This window comes from Erithacus rubecula (assembly GCF_903797595.1).
Source record: "Erithacus rubecula genome assembly, chromosome: 24".
Lineage (NCBI taxonomy): Eukaryota > Metazoa > Chordata > Aves > Passeriformes > Muscicapidae > Erithacus > Erithacus rubecula.
The window spans coordinates 1,126,471-1,149,763 of record NC_136676.1 but is presented as its reverse complement, the minus strand read 5'-3'; the positions used below and the strand labels follow the sequence as shown (position 1 = coordinate 1,149,763).

Sequence of the window (23,293 nt, the reverse complement as noted above, 5' to 3'; positions counted from 1 at the left end):
TGGTAACCTGCCCTAAAAATGGAACAGCTTTGGGAAAACCAGTCCACAACTGGGATTATCCAGGACAAGGATTATTCCAGCTCCCAGCCCCATGGCCACTGGCCCTGGTGGCTTTTGTGACATCGCTTGGAGAGGTCACTCCTACACCTGCAGAAGAATCTAAAGGATTTTCCTGCTGAAAACCACCCCACAAATTCCCCATTGTTTATGGGAAATGGATTGTTCTGGGAAAAGTCCCCCCACCAGGAATGCCATGGAGGAAAGCTTCAAAGTTGTCACAGAATCCCTTTTAAGAGTTTTTTTTCTTCCCCACATCAAAACTTTGACACCATCCGTGAAATAATTACAAAAACGGGTGAAAAATCTCAGAAAACATCCAAGATCAAAATCAAAGCTGCAACTAAAAACGGGTGAAAAATGCCAGAAAATATCCAAGACCAAAACCAAAGCTGGCACTAAAAACGGGTGAAAAATCCCAGAAAAAATCCAAGATCAAAACCAAAGCTGACACTAAAAATGGGTGAAAAATCCCAGAAAAATCCAAGATCAAAACCAAAGCTGGCACAGAATTAACGGAGTGAATTGCTGTTAATTGCCCGGTGCCCGCAATGTTCACGGGTTGTTTTCTGGGAGGGTGGGAAGGGTGAGAATTCCTCCGGCTGAGTCAGGACATTACCTCGCGCACGGACAAATCCCTGGAATTTCCACTGGCTCATCCCCGGCTCTGCTCAGGCTGGGATTAACCTGTTCACAGCTCATCCCTGAGCATCCCAAACACCCAAACACCGCCGTGACCCGGCCAAAACCCGAGAAACCGGAGCCGGCAGCGGCTCAGGGGGAAGGATGGATCAGGAAAACCTCATAAATACGATTTCCATATTTGAGAATATGGAAACCACGGGCAAGAATGAAATGAAAGCCACCTTTGAGATACCAAACCTGAGTTACTAAATAACTAGAAGACAATAGGATGACCAGGAAAGCAATCCCCTCTTGATAGAACAATGGCCCAAAGGTCAGAGAAGACCCGGCTGGATTGGCAGAAGGGTACAAAGAGTCATTTTTAGGGTTTAAAGTATAATACATGATGTGATGTAATGATTCTTACAGGCTGTATGGAAATGCTGTAGGATTTGTATCTTGTATGAGATTGGTTAGTGGGAATTAGAAAATTCTACATAGAAGAAGATTTATTGTATTGTGAATGGGAAAATCTCTCTGCTACTTCCTTCTCTTATTTACAGGGGAGTTCAGCACTCACGGGAGTTCAGCACTCACGGGAGTTCAGCACTCACGGGAGTTCAGCACTCAGGGCAGTTCAGCACTCACAGGAGTTCAGCACTCGGGGCAGTTCAGCACTCAGGGCAGTTCAGCACTCACAGGAGTTCAGCACTCAGGGCAGTTCAGCACTCGGGGCAGTTCAGCACTCAGGGCAGTTCAGCACTCGGGGCAGTTCAGCACTCACGGCAGTTCAGCACTCGGGGCAGTTCAGCACTCGGGGCAGTTCAGCACTCGGGGCAGTTCAGCACTCGGGGGAGTTCAGCACTCGGGGCAGTTCAGCACTCAGGGCAGTTCAGCACTCGGGGGAGTTCAGCACTCGGGGCAGTTCAGCACTCACGGCAGTTCAGCACTCGGGGCAGTTCAGCACTCGGGGCAGTTCAGCACTCAGGGCAGTTCAGCACTCACGGCAGTTCAGCACTCAGGGCAGTTCAGCACTGGGGGGAGTTCAGCACTCACAGGAGTTCAGCACTCACAGGAGTTCAGCACTCACGGCAGTTCAACACTCACGGGAGTTCAGCACTCACGGCAGTTCAGCACTCGGGGCAGTTCAGCACTCGGGGCAGTTCAGCACTCAGGGCAGTTCAGCACTCGGGGCAGTTCAGCACTCAGGGCAGTTCAGCACTCGGGGCAGTTCAGCACTCACGGCAGTTCAGCACTCGGGGCAGTTCAGCACTCACGGCAGTTCAGCACTCGGGGCAGTTCAGCACTCGGGGCAGTTCAGCACTCACAGGAGTTCAGCACTCACAGAGTTCAGCACTCACGGCAGTTCAACACTCACGGGAGTTCAGCACTCACGGCAGTTCAGCACTCGGGGCAGTTCAGCACTCGGGGCAGTTCAGCACTCACGGCAGTTCAGCACTCGGGGCAGTTCAGCACTCACGGCAGTTCAGCACTCGGGGCAGTTCAGCACTCGGGGCAGTTCAGCACTCACAGGAGTTCAGCACTCACAGGAGTTCAGCACTCACGGCAGTTCAACACTCACGGGAGTTCAGCACTCACGGCAGTTCAGCACTCGGGGCAGTTCAGCACTCGGGGCAGTTCAGCACTCAGGGCAGTTCAGCACTCGGGGCAGTTCAGCACTCAGGGCAGTTCAGCACTCGGGGCAGTTCAGCACTCACGGCAGTTCAGCACTCGGGGCAGTTCAGCACTCGGGGCAGTTCAGCACTCAGGGCAGTTCAGCACTCACAGGAGTTCAGCACTCAGGGCAGTTCAGCACTCACGGCAGTTCAGCACTCGGGGCAGTTCAGCACTCAGGGCAGTTCAGCACTCACAGGAGTTCAGCACTCAGGGCAGTTCAGCACTCAGGGCAGTTCAGCACTCAGGGCAGTTCAGCACTCAGGGCAGTTCAGCACTCGGGGGAATCTCACTTTCCAATGTGGGGAAACCAAGAGAGGACAGAGATGGACAAATCCCCTTGGGTTTGGGCAGGGAGTGTCAATGTGGGACTGAGAACGGGGATGGGAACGGGAACGTGAACAGGAACAGGAACGTGAACGTGAACAGGAATAGGAACGGGAACGTGAACAGGAACAGGAATAGGGACGGGAACAGGGAATGGGAACGGGAATGGGAACAGGAATGGAGCATGAACAGGAACAGGAATGGGAACAGGAACAGGAATGGGAATGGGAATGGGAATGGGAACGGGAACAGGAACAGGAACAGGAACGGGAACAGGAACAGTAATGGGAACAGGAACAGGAACGGGAACAGGAATGGGAACGGGGACATGAACAGGAACAGAAACAGGAAAAGGAACAGGAAAAGGAATGGGAACAGGAATGGGAACAGGAACAGAAACAGGAACAGGAACGGGAACAGGAACAGGAATGGGAACAGGAATGGGAATGGGGACATGAACAGGAACAGGAACAGGAAAAGGAACAGGAAAAGGAATGGGAACAGGAACAGGAATGGGAACAGGAATGGGAATGGGGACATGAACAGGAACAGGAACAGGAATGGGAACAGGAATGGGAACAGGAACAGAAACAGGAACAGGAATGGGAACAGGAATGGGAATGGGGACATGAACAGGAACAGGAACAGGAATGGGAACAGGAATGGGAATGGGGACATGAACAGGAACAGGAAAAGGAACAGGAACAGGAAAAGGAATGGGAATGGGAACAGGAACAGGAACGGGAATAGGAACGGGAACAGGAACAGGAAAAGGAAAAGGAACGGGAACAGGAATGAGAACAAGAACAAGAATGGGAACGGGAATGGGAATGGGAATGGGAATTGAAACAGGAATGGGAACATTAACAGGAACAGGAACAGGAACAGGAACATTAACAGGAACAGGAACAGGAACAGGAACATGAACAGGAACAGGAATAGGATATAGGAATAGGAATAGGAATAGGAATAGGAATAGGAATAGGATGCAGGAATAGGAACCAGAGCAGGAATTGGATGCAGGAATTGGATGTAGGACCAGGAACTAGATGTAGGAATAGGAACAGGAACAGGAATTGGATGCAGGAATTGGATGTAGGAATGGGAACAGGAGCAGTAATTGGATGCAGGGATAGGAAGGAAGCCTCCCCCAAGCTGTGATCCAAGGGATGAGTGGAACCAGGACCAGCTGTGGGGCAGCTGCTCTCCAGTGCCTCTTTCGGGTCACAAACCCCCCTGTGCCTCCTGCCCCTGTCCCCAGCCCCACGTGGAGCTCAGGATGAGGATGGGCAGGTGTTGGTGAGACCCTTCATGGAACCAGGAATGAATCAGGAATGAATCAGGAATGAATCAGGGATGAATCACGGAGTGAATCCCAGGGTGGTTTGGGTTGGAGGCACCTCCCAGTGCCCCCCTGCCATGGGCAGGGACCCCTCCCACATCCCAGGCTGCTCCCAGCCCATTCAGCCTGGCCCTGGGCACTGCCAGGGATGCAGGGGCTGCCCCAGCTGCTCTGGAATGCTGTGCCAGGCAGGAATTCCTCCCAGATATCTCATTTCACTGTCCCTCTTCTAGTTCAGAGCCCTTCCCCCTCCTCCTGTCCCTCCAAGCCTCACAAACACCCCCAGAACCCCTGCTCTGAGCTGGCCCTGCTGCTTTAGAGCCAGTTTTAACCCAAAACTCAACCCTTGGTTTAAAAACTCAGTCCAGACAGAAGAGACCCCTGAGGTGGGGGAAGATTCCCTGCTGCATGTGTCCATGTAGGATTACATCTGTGCAGCTGTTTTTTTAATTTTTTTTTTTTTTTTATTTTTGCACCAGATCTTAGTTCCCTGCTGGATGTGTCCATATAGATTTACATCTGTGCAGCTATTTTTTGAATTTCTTTTTTTTTGTTTTGTTTTGTTTTTTTTTGCACCAGATCTTGGTTCCCTACTGGATGTGCCCATGTGTGTGTGGAGCTATTTTGTTTTAATTTTCATTTTGATTTTTTTTCCCCCTGATATCCAGAAAATCTTCCCAGTGGTGGGAAGAGGCTGCTCATGCCAGGATGAGCAAGGCAGCAGGAATGTGCCTGGTGGAGCAGCTGCTGCACAGCCCTGGCAGGAACCTCCCCACCAGGGCCTGGGAGCAGGGAGGGATTGGGAAATCCCAGTTTGGGATGAAGGAAGATTTCTTTTTTATTATTTATTTAATTTAAATTTTTTTGGCTTGTTCTTCCTCTATTCTTTCTCCCAGATCTTTGGAAAAGGTTTGTGCTCTCTCATTTTGGGCTTCTCCCTCCTCAGCATCCCTCCCACAGTGTTGCCTAAACTCTGCTCTCCCTCAAAATTCCATTTTTTTCCCCCATTATTCACCATTTTCCATCCCCTGCTCCACAACTTGTGCCCACCTACAGCAGGAAGAGCGATTAGGGCAAAATATGCAAAACAAAACTGGGGAATTCACACATTCCAAGGTTTCATTCCCTTCATGAGCCACTTTCCCAGGCTCCAAACACCCCTGATCCTGCATGGCCACCAGAGCAACAATTCTGGGCTCCCTGTGCCAAGATCAAAGCCAGGCCAGCCTAAATTTTGCTGGATTTCCTTTTCTAGTTTCTACAGCCAAGTCTAGAGGGAGGTGACAGCTCCAGGAAAATCCAGGATTTCCCAGGATGCAGCTGGAAGGAGGTGACAGCTCCAAGAAAATCAGAATTTCCCAGGAGGAAGACAGAGGGAGGTGACAGCTTCAGGAAAATCCAGAATTTCCCTGGATGAAGCTGGAAGGAGGTGACAGCTCCAAGGAAATCAGGATTTCCAGGAGGGAGGTGACAGCTTCAGGAAAATCCAGAATTTCCATGGATGAAGCTGGAAGGAGGTGGCAGCTCCAAGGAAATCAGGATTTCCAGGAGGGAGGTGACAGCTCCTGTGGCAGTGCTGGGAGTGCTGGATCATTCTTTGGGGACAATTCTCAACCAGGAGAGGGGATACCCCATTCCCAACCATCAGAGGGAAAACTCCAAAACTCTGTCAGCTTTGGCTGCTGGGTGAGCACATCCCACAAGCAAACCCAGCCTGGTTTCCTTTGGAAAATCTCATTCCAGGAGCAGGAGAGAGCCTGGAGAGCCTTTCCCTGCTCCCACAGGGATCCCTGCTGGGGCAGGGTCTCCGTTTCCAGTCCCTCCCCCTTCCCAGCCTTTCCCGAGGGATTCCATCATCCCGGGATTCCTGGTGCTGTTTGCACACTCTGCTGACCCAGCCTTTATGTGGGACACATAAGGGGCTCTGTGTGCAGCTCCCACCAGGACCATAAATCAGAATTCCCAGCTCCAAACCCTTTCTGCTCCTCCCCTCTCCTGCCCTCCCCCACCAACCCCTGTTGTGCTCTCTGGAGATCCAAGAGGAAAAAAAAAACAAACAAAAACCCCCAAAACTTGTCTGCAAATTCACAGGTGGAACTTGCAAACTTTGCAAAATCTGATCTGCTGCTCCCCAGGGCGAGGCTGGGAAATGTGGGATTGCTCCAGGCATCCTCCCAGGCCAAGGGAAAATGCCGAAATTTGGCTCCTGGTCCCAACGGGGATGCAAACCCTGCAGCTGGTACTGACACAAATCCAGGACTGGTACAGATCCAGAGGGCCCCTCTGGATCCGTGGGAATGTTCCTGGGTTGGATGGAGCCCGTGGAGCCTGAGGCTGAGCTGGGCTTGACCTCACCCCAGCTTGGAGCAGCCTCACTCACTGCCAGCTCCTCTCCCAGAGCAGGTGATGCCTCAGGATCTTTGCTGTCCATCTGTAGCTCTGTAGGACACCATCCCATAATTACATGGCTTTTTTTGGTTTTCCTGCACTTGCTCCAAGAGTTTAGAGCAATAATTAATCTTCAAACACATCCCTGAAACACTGAGTCCCTTTGCCAAGGGGAAGAACCTTTTGTTTCCCAGCCACATCTGAGAAGAAAACAGGGCTGAGAAACTCTTGGGGCAAGTTCCTGGGACAACTGGACACCCTATGGGCTGTACCTGTCAGAAATCCTAATTAATCACACTAATTAGATGGTAGGAATGCCAGGACTGGCTGTGTCCATGCTCGGATGGAAGCTTCCAATAAAGATCTGACTTTATTTGATTGCTTGAGCCCCCGTGCCAAGGTTTGTCTCTGTTAGGAGGAGGCAGTGAAGGAGAGACCAGTGATGGGCAGGGAGAGCAGGGTTAGGCTGGGCTGAGCAGGGTTAGGCCAGGGAGAGAGGGGTTAGGCTGGGGTGCACAGGTTAGGCTGGACTACATAGTGTTAGGCTGGAGTGCATAGGGTTAGACCAGGGAGAGCAGGGTTAGGCTGGGTTACGCAAGGTTAGGTTGGGGAGAACAGGGTTAAGTTGGGATGGACAGGGTTAGGTTGGGCTGCACAGGGTTACAGTTGGAGAGCATGGGGCTAAGCAGGGTTAGGCTGGTGTGAACAGGATTAGGCTGAGATGCATGGGGTTAGGCCAGAATGTGCAGGGTTAGGCTGGGCTGGGCAGGGTTAGCCTGGTGTGCACAGGATTAGGTTGGAATGTGTGGGGTTAGGCTGGTGTGCACAGGGTTAGGCTGAAATGACTGGGGTTAACCTGGAATGTGCAGGGTTAGGCTGGGCTGTGCAGGGTTAGGCTGATGTGTACAGGATGAGGCTGAGATGCGTGGGGTTAGGCTGGAATGTGTGGGGTTAGGCTGGGCTGTGTGGGGTTAGGCTGGAATGTGCAGGGTTAGGCTGGGCTGTGTGGGGTTAGGCTGGAGTGCACAGGGTTAGGCTGGAGTGTGCGGGGTTAGGCTGTAGTGTGCAGGGTTAGCCTGGAATGTGCGGGGTTAGGTTGGGCTGTGCAGGGTTAGGCTGATGTGCACAGGATGAGGCTGAGATGCGTGGGGTTAGGCTGGAATGTGTGGGGTTAGGCTGGAGTGCAGAGGGTTAGGCTGGAATGTGCGGGGTTAGGCTGTAGTGTGCAGGGTTAGCCTGGAATCTGCGGGGTTAGGTTGGGCTGTGCGGGGTTAGCCTTGTGTGCCCAGGGTTAGGCTGGGGAGCACGTTAGGCTGGGCTGGGGACTGTGACTAGGCTGCTTAGGCCAGATCAGGCCGGGCTGCTTAGGCCAGATTAGGCCAGGCTGCTTAGACCAGATCAGGCCAGGCCGCGCGCTTAGGCCGGGCTTACCTGCACGCGGGCCTCGGTGAGCTTGGTGCGCTGGGCCAGCTCCTCGCGGGTGTAGATGTCGGGGTAGTGCGTCCTCTCGAACGCCTTCTCCAGCTCCTCCAGCTGCTCGGCCGTGAACGTGGTGCGGCTGCGGCGCTGCTTCCGCTTCAGCGGCAGGTCCGGCTCCGACTCCACGTCCGAGCCCTCGTCCAGCCGGTTCCCTGGGCACAGAGATGGGGTGTCAATGGGGGATGGGGGCTCTCAGACCTGCAGTGCTCTGGGCTCAGCTCAGGAGATCTTAGGCTCCTGCTTTGTTGGGTGGGTGTGGCCAAAAATGTGGATTCTGTCCCCATCTGTTAACCCAGCTGGGGCAGTGACCCTGATCTCCTGGCACATATTATCTGTTAACGGGCCAACTTTAAACCAGCTGGGCAATGATCTTTATCTTTCCACAGCCCATCCTCCCTCCAGGAGATATCTCCTGTTCATGGGCCAGGTGTTAAACCAGGTGAGCAGTGATCCTGCTCTCTGTGGAGATATCTCCTGTTAATGGGCCATTGTTAAAAACTGGATATGGCAGTGACCCTGATCTCCTGGCACACATTGCTAATGGTCCATCTTTAAACCAGCTGGGGCAATCATCTTTATCTTCCCACAGCCCATCCTCCCTCCAGGAGATATCTCCTGTTCATGGCCAGTGAGTCCCAGTGCATGACTGATAAAATTCCATCATCCCACTGGGAGATGCTCCAACCAGGGGAGGAGCAAAGCCTTTCCTACCCAGATAGAAACTGAGATTTTGGACACCAAGGCACCTTCTTTCCACTGGATTCCAGAGGAAAGCCAGACCTTTCCACATCATCCCTGCACCTTCAGAGGAAACTGCACCTTCTCCAGGAGCACTGCTCCAGCTGAACCACATCTGCCACTGCAGGAGGATGCAGTCAGGGATCCACAGCTTCTCTGGGAATCCATTCCAATATCCCAATATCTAAGAAAAAGACCCAGCTTTCTCCACAGCCTGGAATCCCAGACTGGTTTGGGCTGGGAGGGATCTTAAATCTTATCCCATTCCACCCCTGCCATGGGCAGGGACACCTTCCACTGTTCCAGCCCTGTCCAGCCTGGCCTTGGACACTTCCAGAATCCAGGAGAATCCACATTTTCCTCACAAGGAAAATCTCTGTCCGTGGACACACCCACTGCTCTTATGCTGTTTATGGCATTTCCTACCATTATTTTGCCCCATGTTGCAAAGAAAACCTTGGAAAAGGAAAATTTCTCACAGGAAAACAAGAGCTCATAGTCCCTGAATCAAATTGCCACAGAGAAAAGAATTTCCAGTGCTTGGCTTATTTCAAGGAATTTCCATTTTTCACCAGAAATTCCTGTTTCAGAGTTGCCCATTTAGTCCTGCAAAAGGCAGGAAGTGAAATATTGTTAACAAATGACACTTTGTCTTCCGCTGCCCAATTTTTTCCCCATGTTTCATCAAGTTTTGGGGTTAAAGATTTCAGTTTTTAAAACTGAGGAAGGGGGAAAAAAGGAACAATTGGGAATTTTTACAGATGGGAAAAAAGCCTTTTCAGCTTGGCATCAGATCAGCTCTTCAACTCCCAAATTTCCTGTGGAATTCAGACACCATCCAGTCCTTCCTCAATGTTTAATCAGTCACTTATTCCTCCACCTCGGATTTTTCCCTTTTCCCTGCCTTGATCCCAGCACCGGGTGTGGCCTCCTGGGGCTCTGCTGAACCCAGCTGCAATAAATAAGCCCAGCTTTGCTCCCTGGTTTTGGCTGGAGATCAACCAGAAGCCCCACATGGACATTCCAGGTCCTCAGCAGCTTTTGGAGGAGCTGGAACTCCAACATTGCCTCTCCTGGAGCAATCCCAGGCTCCAGAGATGCTCCATGAGGGGGGTTATGGGACGCTGATGTTGATTTTTGGGGGGTCTCAGCCAGGCCACAAAATGTGCCCCCAACCCAAGCAGCAGAGAAGGGACGATGTGACACAATAAACCTCTGAGCTGGGGACAGCTCTGGCCCTGCCACCTTTCCCTTCTTTCCCAAGAAATCAGAGGATTCGCTGCAATAATTGATTTTTTTCCCTCCCCAAGCTGGCTGTTGTTTTCCACAGGAACACCCAGCCTCGCTGAGAGCCAGAACCAAATCGTGCTCACAGCAGAGTCCTTTTTCTTTCAGGCCAACCTTTGCTAATTTAGGATTAAAGCAGGGCTTACGTAAGCTCAGCTTGACCATAAAGCTCCCTGAAGTCTAACCGTGTTTTGCAGCCTATTTTCCCCCCCTTTTTTTTTTTTTTTTTTTTTTTTTTTTGTTCAGCTCCTATTTTATCATCACCCAAAAATCTCCTTTTCTTCTTGGCAGCGCTGGGAGCTGCAGCTGTGGCTCCCGACAGCTGCTGGGGAGTTTGAGGGGTGGGAGGCACAGATTCCCGCCTCGTTTGTACCCAGATCACCACAAAAAACCTCTGCATTCCACACAAAATTCCTTTTATGCCCCCGGGGCTTGTGGGGAGGACGCAGTGTGGGACCTTGGAGAAGGTCAGCTCTGCTCCAGGGGTTGTTTTAGGGGGGAAAATCACCCCTTGGAGGGGTTTTCCCTCCTCCAGGTTCTGGCGTCCTGTTAAATGCCTTAAACACGTTCAGCTTTTAGATCCAGACGTTTTGATTTCTGAATTTGTCACCCCAAAATCAATGAGAACTCCCTGATGGCTTCATAAGGGCAGCACCTGCCCCACATTTAAAAGATTCTGAAAAAAAATCCTAAAAATTTCAGAGTTCTCCCACACGCAGCCAGAATTGGTTTCTGAAGGAGGTTTTTGGGATTTGTCCAGTTCCAGGGGTGTCCAGGAGAAGGAACATCTGTGATGGGAGCAGCAGGGCTGCACATCTGGGCCCCAGATGATGCAGGGCAGGTAGGAGCCTGCACATCTGGGCCTTGGAGGAGCAGAGGCACATCTGGAAAACTGCAGTGAATTCCCTGGAGCTCCTCACCGGAGTTCCATCGTTAATGGGCTGCATAATTAATGGCCTCCATCATTAATAGGTTCCATAATTAATGGGTTTCATCATTAATGGGCTCCATCATTAATGGGCTGCAAAATTAATGGCTGCAAAATTAATGGGCTCCATCATTAATGGGTTCCATAATTAATGGGCTCCATCATTAATGGGTTCCACCATTAATGGACTTCTTCATTAATGGGCTCCATCATTAATGTGTTCCATCATTAATGTGTTCCATCATTAATGGGCTCCTTCATTAATGGGCTCCATCATTAATGGGTTCCATCATTAATGGGTTCCACCATTAATGGGTTCCATCATTAACAGCTCCATCATTAATGGGCTCCTTCATTAATGGGTTCTATCATTAATGGGCTTCATCATTAATGGGTTCCATCATCAATGCTCCTCCCATGCCTCTCCTGGGACCCAGGGAAAAGCACCTGGGAAAGGATCTGTGCCAGATTTTCACCTGGGAAGGGAAAACTCCCCCAGATTCCCTTCCCCAGCTCCTCCTAAAAGATCCCAAATTCGTCCATGGAGTTTGGAGAGAGGCCGAAGGGTTGTTGCCCTCTGTCCCCACCACGGTGCCAATTCCAGGCTGAGCTAATCAACACCAATTCCAGGATCACCTTCTGGATTCCCAAGCTCCAGCCAGGCCTTATCCCCATTTTCCAGCCGTGCAGGAGTCCCCCACCCTCCCTTGGTGGCCCTGGGGCTGGGAAGGGCTGGGAACAGCAGCCACAGCTCCCTGTGCCAGGGCCTGGCTCCAGGAGCCCCCGACCTCAAAGCTGGAACCCAGGGAGCAGAAAACTCCCAGGGAATGCCTGGGACCAGCTGCTCCCATCCTGAGCAGCTGCTGCTGTCAGGCAGGGATGTGGGGAAGGGCAGGGGATGTTTTCCAGCTGGGATGGGCTGACACATCCAGCACACCCAGCAGCAGCTCCCTCACCTGCCCCTCTCACAGCCCCATTCCCAGCCAAGCTGGGGTATCCCAGACAATCCATTCCCACATTTCCTGCCCTTCTCACAGCCCCATTCCCAACCAAGCTGGGATATCCCAGACAATCCATTCCCACATTTCCTGCCCCTCTCACAGCCCCATTCCCAGCCAAGCTGGGGTATCCCAGACAATTCATTCCCACATTTCCTGCCCGTCTCACAGTCCCATGCCCAACCAAGCTGGAATATTCTGGACAATTCATTCCCACATTCTCCCCAAAGCTCTCATAGCCCCACAGGTCACTCCCATTCCCAGCCAAGCTGGAATATCCCAGACAATCCATTCCCATATTCTCCTGCCCCTCTCACAGCCCCATGCCCAACCAAGCTGGGATATCCCAATCAATCCATTCCCACATTCTCCTGCCCCTCTCACAACCCCATTCCCAACCAAGCTGGGATATCCCAATCAATCCATTCTCACATTCTCCTGCCCCTCTCATAGCCCCACAGCTCATTCCCATTCCTAACCAAGCTGGGATATCCCAGACAATCCATTCCCACATTCTCCCCGAAGCTCTTTCTGCTTGATTTCCCAAAGCTGTGGAGAATCCCAAACTCAAACCCTTCATCTTTTCCAACCCATCCCTGTGTGAGCAGCAGCTGCCAGCAATGGGAGCAAGGAGAGACCCAAATTTCCAGGGATTTTTGCCACAGCAATGGCCTGGTGGTGTTTTACCCTTTGCTCTGTGAAGGGGAAGGAGCAGAAATTTCCAGCAGCACCTTCCTGGGTGGGAAGGATGAAGGATGGGAAGCAGCAGGATCTGATCCTGGCAAAGATCAGGAAAAGCAGAGCCAGGAATGAGCAGAGGGGGAAACCACCCAGCAGGACAAGGCAGAGAACAGGGAAAACTGAATAGAAAATGGAAAAGTGAAGAGGAAATGGAAAACTGAAGAGAAAAGGAAAAACCAGGAAAGAAGGGGAAACCGGGAGAGGAGGGGAAAACTTCCCAGCAGGACAAGGCAGACAATAGGGAAAACTGGAGAGAAAATGGAAAACTGAAAAGAAAATGGAAAACTGAAGAGAAAAGGAAAAACCAGAAGAGGAGACCAGGAGAGAAGAAAAAATCAGGAGAGGAGGGGAAAACCTCCCAGCAGGACAAGGCAGAGAACAGGAAAACTGAAGAGAAAATGGAAAAGGGAAGAGAAAAGGAAAAACCAGGAGAGAAGGGAAAGCCAGGAAAGAAGGGAAAGCCAGGAGAAAAGGGAAAGCCAGGAAAGAAGGGAAAGCCAGGAGAAAAGGGAAAACCAGGAGAGGAGGGGAAAACCTCCCAGCAGGACAAAGCAGAGAATAAGGAAAACTGAAGAGAAAATGGAAAACTGAAGAGAAAAGGAAAAACCAGGAGAAAATGAAAAACCAGAGAGAAGTGTGTGGGTTTTAGGACTCATGCTGATCCCACTGTATCTGGGATTTTTAGGAATTATTCCATTGTTTTTTCATCTCTTTCAGAGTAACTGTTCTGCAGCTCAGAATGAAAAGCTCAAACTGCACAAATCTCTTTGCTTTTAGAAAGAAATTGTAATTTCAGGAATAAAAAGCCCTTTTAATTTTTTTTTAATTTTTTTTATTTTCCCCCAGCCTCCCCAGCTCTGCTTTTCCCCAGGCAGGAACAAACTGAGCCCACCCAGCTGCAAACAAATCCTGGAGGAGCCCAAAAAAAACCACCCTTGTCCCTCCCTGGTTGGAAAAATTGGAATTCCTGAATTCCCAGGGAACTGCAGGTGGGGCTGTGAGTGGCACAAACCCACCCCCTGCTCCCTATTCCCATCCCCAAGCACATTCCCAGACCCCAAATACCTGAAATTCCCAGAAATCCCTCCAGCACACACAACAAAACCTTGGAATTCTCTTCCCTCCCTTTCCCAACCCTTTCCTGGTGTTTTCCAGGCTGTGCTGTGGAGCAGACGCAGAAAATTAAATTCTGGAGGTGGGATTTAATCAAGGAATTTTGTGCCAGGGAGTTGGGGATGCCTTGGAATAGCAGCCAGGAAAATCAGATATTTGGGGATCAGCTGGGGAATTTATATCTAATTTTCTCTCATTTTCTACATTTTTTCGAATTTTCCATATTTTTTTCTAACTTTCCATATTTTTCTCTATTTTTTCCATATTTTCCTCTATTTTGCTCCATTTTTTCTGTATTTTCTCCATTGTTCTCTATTTTCTGCATTTCTCTCCGTTTTCATATTTTTTCTCTTTTTTCTGTATTTTCCCCTGTTTTCCCTTATTTGTCTCCATTTTTTCATATTTTTCTGTTTTTCTCTGTTTTTTCTCTATTTTTCCATATTTTCCCAGAATTTTCTCTATTTTTCTCTATTTTTCTGTTTTTTCTATTTTTCTCTATTTTTCCATATTTTCCTCTATTTTTCTGTATTTTTCCTCTATTTTCTCCATTCCTCTCCATTTCCCATATTTGTCTCTATTTTTTCTGTATTTTCCTATATTGTCCCCTATTTCCCCTTATTTTTTCTCTATTTTTCCAGAATTTTCTCTATTTTTCAGTTTTTCTCTATTTTTCCTCAATTTTTCCTTATTTTTCACTATCTTTCTCTATTCCATCATCCCACTGGGAGATGCTCCAGCCAGGGGAGGAGCCAAACCTTTCCTACTCAGAGAAAAACTGAGATTTTGGACACCAAGGCACCTTCTTTCCACTGGATTCCAGAGGAAAGCCAAACCTGTCAGTATTTTGGGATTGTTCTTCGTAATACTGTATTTCTATTTTAATTTTCCTAGTGCAGAACTGTTATTCCTATTCCCATATATTTGCCTGAGAGATCCTTAATTTCAAAATTATAATAATTTGGAGGAGGGGGTTTACATTCTCCATTTCTGCCTTTATTGGCAGACACCTGTCCTCCAAACCAGGACAAATATCCACCCCAAAATCCTCTGGCCAGAGCCAGGACCTGCTCCAAGCACAGCCAGACCAGCCTCAGAACATCCCCTGGCTGGGAGCTGAATGCCAGGAGAGCTTTTCCAAACCCAAAAAAGAGATGGAATTTCATCCCTCCCCAGCTGCTCCTTCCCAAAGCCACACGTGGAGCCCAAAAAAAACCCCAGGGAAGAGCCCAGAGCTTGTCTAGCTTTATAGGGGGAGGGATCTGATCCCACATCCCATCCCAGAGTCTCCTTGTGGGAATAACAGGATCCACGGGGTGATCTGATCCCAGATCTGATCCCAGAGTCTCTCTGTTGCAATAATGGGATCCATGGGGCTGATCTGATCCCAGATCCAATCCCAGAGTGTCCCTGTGGGAATACTGGGATCCACAGGGATGATCTGATCCCGTTTTGGATCCCACAGGTTCTGTGTGGGAATAGTGGGATCCACAGGGATGATCTGATCCCGTTTTGGATCCCAGAGGTTCTGTGTGGGAATAGTGGGATCCACAGGGATGATCTGATCCCGTTTTGGATCCCAGAGGTTCTGTGTGGGAATAGTGGGATCCATGGGATGGATCTGATCCCGTTTTGGATCCCAGAGGTTCTGTGTGGGAATAGTGGGATCCACAGGGATGATCTGATCCCGTTTTGGATCCCAGAGGTTCTGTGTGGGAATACTGGGATCCATGGGATGGATCTGATCCCAGATCAGATCCCAGAGCCTCCCTGTGGGAATAGAGGGATCCACGAGGCTGATCTGATCCCAGAGTCTCCCCGTGGGAATAACGGGATCCATGGGGCTGATCCCGAGGCTCTGGCCCACTGCCCTGCCCCCACACACATCACAAACCCCAAAACTTTCTTCTCCTTGCAGAGGCGAACAAACCCAACCCATCGCGACCATTCGGAGGGAGGGAGGGGGGGCAAACAGGGAGCCCCGTCCCCGCAGCCTTTGTGAATTCCCTGAACATAAACAGATGGAATATCCATCAACCCCAGCCCTCTTTTCTTCGCTTTCAACTTTTTCCTGGTCCTCGCCTCCCTGCCCCCTCCGCCCCTCGCCCTCTTTCTTCGGGCTTTTGTTCGGTCTTTTCAGGCGGCCCGAGGTGATGGGGCCGGCCCCGAGTCCCGGCACATCTGTGGAGTCCATAAAAAGCCCCTCTGGCACTTCAATATTCATGGCCTCGTGCCTGTGGCAGGCGCAGGACCCAGCCCGGGAGGGAGGGGATGCTTTAGGATTTAATTTTCTGTTTTCCAGATCCTCTGCTGCTTTATGTACAACTCTCAAACTCCATGGTCTGTCAGCTGCTGTTCTCCCATTTTATTCAGGCAAAATCCTCTCCAAGCCTGGAACTCAACAACACCTTATTGTCTCAGGCCTCCAAAAGTACAAACAAAATGAATTGTGGGGGAGCAAACTGGGGGTAAATTACTTCATTACCTGAAGTTATAATTGGAGGATTAATTCTTGATATGCAAATGAACCAAATTTATAATTGGCACAAAAACCTGTGCCCGTTTTGGGTGCAGCCTCAGAGGCTTCTGCCAGCCCAAGGTGAGTCTGTGGAAGGCCCTGAATAAATTCCCAATTTTACTATCTGCATCTTGTTCCACTGTTCCAGACAGCCATCCCAAGGCATCAGGGCAAGGAGGGAAGGATCCAGGATGTTCCCAACTCTCCCACTCAAAGAGGGGCACCACCAGTGCTCCCCAAACTGGGAGGCAAAGGGAATCTGGGATCCAGGCTGGAGGAACAACAACAAGGGTGGTGGGAGGAAAAGCTCTGCTCACTGTCTCTGGAGTTTCCTGCTTTTTTTTTTTTTTTTTTTTTTTTTTTTTGTTTTTGTTTTTTTGTTTTCTTCCCTTTCCTGCTCCAGCCCTGCTGGTTCCTCACAAGGCTTCCCCATGGAGCTGCACAAACACATCCCACAGGGCTGGGAGGGCTGGGCACGGGGAACCTGCTGGCACCAGGGCTGGGACATCTGATTCCAAATAACCCTTGGGTTTACAGGGATCCAATCCCAAATAACCCTTGGGTTTACAGGGATCTGATCCCAAATAACCCCTGGATTTACAGGGATCCAATCCCATAACCTGGACTTACAGGGTAAGGTATCAGGTGGGTGATCTGATCCCAGAGAATCCCTGAATTTACAGGGATCCAATCCCCCATAACCCCTGGATTCACAGAGATCCAGTCCTGGATAGCCCCTGGATTTACAGGGATCCAGTCCCATAACTCCTGAATTTACAGGGTAATGTATAAAATGGGAGATCTGACCATGGACAATCCCTGCATTTACAAGGATCTGATCCCACATAATCCCTGGATTTACAGGGATCTGATCCCAGAGAATCCCTGATCCCAGGATTCCTGGAGAACCCCGAGCAGGGATCCAATCCCTGCCTGCAGGGGACACTGCCAGGCATGAGGGACCAGCCTGGGGTTGGGAAATTGGGGAGGGAATGACCAGAGGGGAAAATTCCCTGCCCATGTTTATCCTGGCATGCTGGGTTTGGGTGCTGGGGGTCCTGGGGCAGCTCCCTGGCCTGGGCCTGGATCCTCCTCAGGCTCAGCCCCAGTTTGGGACTGGGATGCACCAAACTGTGCCACTCTGGACTGGGATGTGGCTCCAGCCAGAGCCAGGGACACCCTGGGAATGCTCAGCCCCAGTTTGGGACTGGGATCCACCAGCCTGTGCCACCTCTGGACTCAGATGTGGCTCCAGCCAGGACCAGGGACAGCCTGGGAATGTCCAGCCCCAGTTTAGGACTGGGATCCATCAGCCTGTGCCACTCTGGCCTCATCTCTCTGGGCTCCTCAGTCCTGTCCTGTGCTTCCCCTGCTGCTCCAGCCCTGCCCAGATATTTCCAGACCTCTCTGGAGACTCTTCCTGGGAAGAGGAACCAATTCCACCCAAATTAGAAGTTTGGGGGCTCTGTGAGTGTGGTGGGTGTGGATGGGACAGCAAAGTGATCACCCTGCAGGAGGAAGAGCCCTTCCCTGCACACCCAAAGATTCCCAAAGATTCCAGTCCTGGAGAGAGGGAGCTCTGGGGCTGCTGGACAGCTCCAGAGCTGTGGTAGCCACGGAGAGATCCAGGGCCAGTAGGAAATCCCAGTTCCAAGGAGATCCCAGTTTCTGGGACAGATCCCAGTTCCAAAGAGAGATCCCTGTTTGAGAGAGAGATCCCAGTGCCAGGGACAGATCCCAGGGACAGATCCCAGTGCCAAGGACATATCTCAGTGCCAGAGACAGATCCCTGATCCAAGGACAGATCCCAGTGCCAGGGACAGATCCCAGTGCCAAGGAGAGATCCCAGTGCCAAGGAGAGATCCCAGTGCCAGGGACAGATCCCTGATCCAAGGACAGATCCCAGTGCCAGCGACAGCTCCCAGTGCCAAGGAAAGATGCCAGTTTAGGGAAAGATCCCAGTGCCAAGGAAAGATCCCAGTGCCAGTTCCAGATCCCAGTCCCAGTTCCAGATCCCAGTCCCAGTTCCAGATCCCAGTCCCAGTTCTAGATCCCAATGCCAGTTCCAGATCCCAGTGCCAAGGACAGATCCTAGTTCCAGATCCCAGTTCCAGGGACAGAACCCAGTCCCAGTTCCAGATCCCAGTATCCCTGAGCCACCTCCTCCCTTCCCTTGCCTCGTGCTTCATCTGGGAAATCAGGGATGCAGCAAAACTCAGGGAGGATTCTTGGAATATCTGATTTTTTTTATCCTTCGCTGTGTCCCTGTGGGTTTTGATTTGGGTATTACACTTTCTACATATTTATATATTTATCAATCTACTTCTATGCATGGATATATATATATATGTATCTTTTTATATATTTATATATATTTATATATGGATGTTCACCTCCTCCTGCCTCACCACAAATCCCACTTTTCCTCCCGCCTTTCTGCTGCCTCCTCTCCCTTTCCCACCACGTTTCCCACCCTCCCCTGCCCCCTTTTCCCCCCAGAATCGCTCCCAGCTCTCCATTCATGTCAGGAGCCCGGGATGCTGCCCCTCGCAGCCCCGGGATGCGCAGCGAGCGGGGTGTGACATTCGCCCGCGATTGAACCCCCGGGCCCGTCCCTGCCGCCAAGAAAGAGAAGAAAGGGAAGTGTAGGGAGGAGAGAATGCGAGTGACAGAAAGAAGGATTGAAAGAAGCAGCGCGAAGAAAGGAAGACATCCCTGCGCCGCGCTCCTTTATCAGCGCTGTCATCTGCAGCAGGGCCCTGCCCGCATTGTCTCACCTTGGGCAGAACAAAAAAAGGGATTTTTTTTTTGTGCGGATTCCTTTAGAGCTGCCAGGACCCGCACCTTAGGGGGTCGCGGGAGGCTGAATGTGCAGCTGACAGCCCCGAGCGGCCCCGGGGGATATCAATAAACCCCGACACTCCGCTCTTCAGCACTGCTCATGTGGAAGGTGCGGGCTGAATATTAAAACCCCCGGGAAGGAGCCCGGGATGCCGCGGGGGGAGGGACGAGGGGCGCGGGGGCCCGGAGGGGTCGGGGCTGGGATGCGGCGGAGCAGGGCCGGGAAGGGCAGGGGAACGAGGGGAAGGGAAAAGGAACGAGGGGAAGGGAAAAGGAAAGAGGGGAAGGGAAAAGGAACGAGGGGAAGGGGGGGGGAATGAGGGGAAGGGAAAAGGAAAGAGGGGAAGGGAAAAGGAACGAGGGGAAGGGTGGAGGAAGGAGGAGAAGGGAAAAGGAAACGAGGGAATGGTGGAGAAATGAAGGGAAGGAAAAAGGAACGAGGGGAAGGATGGAGGAATGAGGGGAAGGGTGGAGGAATGAGGGGAACGGAAAAGGAATGAGGGGAAGGGTGGAGGAATGAGGGAAGGATGGAGGAATCAGGGAGAAGGACGGAGGAGTGAGGGAAAGGATAGAGGAACAAGGGGAAGGATGGACGAATGAGGGGAAGGGAAGAGGAACGAGGGGATGGATGGAGGAAGGAGGGGAGGGATAGATGAATGAGGAGAAGGATGGAGGAATGAGGGGAAGGATGGAGGAACGAGGGGAAGCATGAAGGAATGAAGGGAAGGGTGGAGGAATAAGGAGAAGGATGGAGGAATGAGGGGAAGGATGGAGGAATGAGGGGAAGGGCAGAGAGAGGAAGAAGGGGAAAGACAGGAATGAGGGGACCTGAATAGGAACGAGGGAAAGGACAGAGGAGAGAGGGAAGGGCAAAGGAATGAGGGAAAAGATGAAGTAATGAGGGGAAGGGAAGAGGAAAGGGGAATGATGGAGGAATGAGGAGAAGGATGGAGGAACGAGGGGAGAGATGGAGGAATCAGGGCCACAGCAGCACCTCCTGCACTCCTGGGGCTGCTCAGAGCCACCAGCTGCTCTGGCCTCCATTCCAGCTTCTCTGTTCTCACCTGTTTGTAACCCTGCAGTTCTGCAGTTAGAGCTCTAGACCCCACACACAGTGTCAGTGCTGCTCTCCCAGTTTGGTCACTCACAGCAATTCCTCTCTGGGCTGGGAATCAAGGACCCCTCAGTGCCTCAGGCCCCAAGAAATGGAAACTAAAGGGAGTTTTGGGGGGAGCAAACTTGGGGTAAATGACTTCATTATCTGAAGTTGTAATTGGAGGATTAACCCCAAACATGCAAATGAACCAAATTTATAAAAGTGTGAAAACCTGTGACCCATGGTCCATTTTTGGGTGTAACCCCTGGAGGGTTTCATCTGCCCAAAATGCACCTGAAGGCCCTTCAATAAATGCAAGTGATTTTATTCCCTTAGTTCTGTCAGGGTTCTGTTTTTAAAGGAATCAGGACAGGGCAGGAGGAATAAAGGATGGGGTGGCAGCTTCTCCCACAGGTGCTGGAATTTGGATTCTCCTCCTGACAACAACCCTGGAATCACATCCTGATCCCACAGAATCACCCCCACCCTGCTCTGCCTAAAAATCATCTCATCGAGGTCATTAAAAATCAGATTTTTTTATCCAAAGCCAGGTTTCCATCCATGGAAAAGGCCTGGTTTGCTCATGGGATGGAGCTCCTGACCCCCAGCAGGGACAGACCCAGCTGTGCTGAGATCAAATTGTTCAGGAATCCCAAATTTCTCCTTCTCAGGGATCCTGAGGCCCAGTAAGGAATTCCAGCCACCACACCAAGGGGTTTTGGCAGAGGAGCAGGCACAGCAATGTGGATTTTTACTGATTTTTGGCACAAAAATTCCTTTCCCAGCGCTGGAATCCACCAGGAAGGTGCCCACGCCACCAGGAGTGGCTGATGCCAGGGGAGCCGTGCTGAGCCTGGCTCCTGCTGCCCATCCCTGCAGGAATTCACCCCAATTTAACCCTTGGGCTCCAGACACCAACTCCCATAAAGGATGGGGGGGCCCAACCCCACCAGGCTGTCCCCAAAGCCACCACCCAAGAGGAGATTCCCAGGACACAGGACACAAATGTCCCCAAAGGCACCACCCAGGAGGAGATTCCCAGGACACAGATGTCCCCAAGGCCAGGAAAGATTCCCAGGACACAGGACATGGTGTCCCCAAAGCCACCACCCAGCAGGAATCCCTGAAGAGTTTCCAGGACACCAGGACACAAATGTCCCCAAGGCCAGGAAGAGATTCCCAGGACACAGGACACAGATGTCCCCAAGGCCACCAGCCAGGAGGAATCTCCCGAGCTTCCAGCCCCACAGGAGCTCTCCAGAGCTCCATGTGCAGCATTCCATGTGCAGAATCCCATCTGCAGAATCCCATCTGCAGAATCCCATCTGCAGAATCCCATCTGCAGAATTCCATGTGCAGAATTCCTGTGCAAAATTCCATCTGCAGAATCCCATCTGCAGAATCCCACCTGCAGAATCCCATCTGCAGAATCCCATCTACAGAATTCCACGTGCAGAATTCTGTGGGGTTTATCAGGCTCTCCTCAGGAGGAGTGATCTCACCTCTTGGGTATTTTAAAGTGTAAAGAGGGATTTTCCCAGGGCTGGGATCCCTTTCCTTCATGGAATGGGATCCCCAGGAGCTGGGAATGATCCCTTCCCCTCTTGGATTGTGATCCAAGGGATCTCCCAGGAACGGGAATGATCCTTTCCCTCTTGGAATGCAATTTAAGGGTCTTTTGAAAGCTGGGAATGATCCCTTCCCCTCTTGGATTGTAATCCAGGGATCTCCAGGAGCTGAGAATTATCCACATCTCCTTTTGGATCACGATCCAAGGGATCTTTTGAGAGCTGAGAATTATCTCCTCCTCCTGGATTGTGATCCAAGGGATCTTTGGAGAGCTGGGAATGATCTCCTCCCTCTTGGAATGTGATCCCCAGGAACTGGGAATGATCCTTTCCCTATTGGAATTTGATCCATGGGGTCTTTTGAGAGCTGGGAATGATCCCTTCCCCTCGTAGATCATGATCCATGGGAATGGGAATGATCCCTTCCCCTCTCAGAATGTGATCCAAGGGATCGTTTGAGTTCTTGGATCATGATCCCAGGAGTCAACCCCCCACTGATGTGTGAGGGCAGAGCTGAGACCTTTCCCAGCCCCTCCTGTTCCAGAATTCCAGCTGAGGCATTCCAAAGCCATTCCCAGCAGGGTGGAGCCAGGAGGAGCCCTGCCCTGCCTGGGGAGGGATGGAAAATGTGGGATTTGAGGTGGAGCATTCCTGCTCTGAGTTGGAGCTCTGGAGTTTCCAGTTTCCCACCCAAACCTCTGGATCATCCTGGTTCAGAAGGATCTTGGATCATCCCTGAGTCAGTTTTTTAATAAATAAAGAACTAAAACATTTCAATCCCAGGAGGCAGAAACATCTCAGCCGTGCCAAAATGAAAAACCCTCTTTGTTTTCCAACTCTTCAATGAGATTTTTGTTTTCCTACCAAGCAGTGGCTCCATTCCAATCCCAAAAATTTGGATTTGAGAAGAAAATTTCTGTTTTCTGCTTCCCTTCCCTCGTTCCCAGCCATCCTGGCATTTTCCCATTGTTTGAATTCACTTTAACCACACCACAGAAACGGGAGAGCCAAGGGTTGGGACTTTGCTCTCCAGGGATTGTCTCTGATACCAAATTTTTGGTTCCCCTGGGACCACAATTGCACGAGAGGATGGGAATTTTGTGCCTGGATCCAGGTGGGATCTCTGGGATCCTTTTGGGATCTCTGGGATCCCCCATGGACCCTCAGCCTCCTGGGCAGGAGCTGATTGTGGCACTCGCATCTCCCAAACCACACCTGGGACAGTCGGTTTGGAGTTAGGGTTGGATTTGGGATGAAATAACCTGGAATAGGGGAAAATTTGGGATTTTGAAATCCATATTTGGAGTTAAGAGATGAAATTCCTTAAATTCCATCAATTCACTACTTATGGCAAAATCCCTCCTGCTTGAGCTCTGCTCTGAGAGATCCCAAATCCAGGGAAAGGTTCTGAGCTAAACCATGAACAAAGCTGATCCTAAAAACTGGGAAAAGGGTTGGAAACACCAAGGAAACTCCTGGAAACTGCACAGGGAAGAGCTGCAAGAAGAAAATTCCCACCTCCTCAAAAAGTGAAATATCCCAGAATAAAATCCTTTGCCCTGCTCCTGAGTAGCCCA

General features: G+C 50.9%; 1 protein-coding gene across 1 annotated transcript in view; it reads right to left on the bottom strand.

Moving 5' to 3' along the window:
• Positions 1 to 23,293, bottom strand: part of PAX7 (paired box 7) — a gene marked incomplete at its 3' end in the record, with an annotated part of 223,924 nt that overhangs the window by 148,729 nt on the left and 51,902 nt on the right. Inside the window, 1 exon segment of the mRNA XM_079326384.1 lies at positions 7,844 to 8,043. Within this exon segment, the coding sequence (XP_079182510.1) occupies positions 7,844 to 8,043 (200 nt within the window).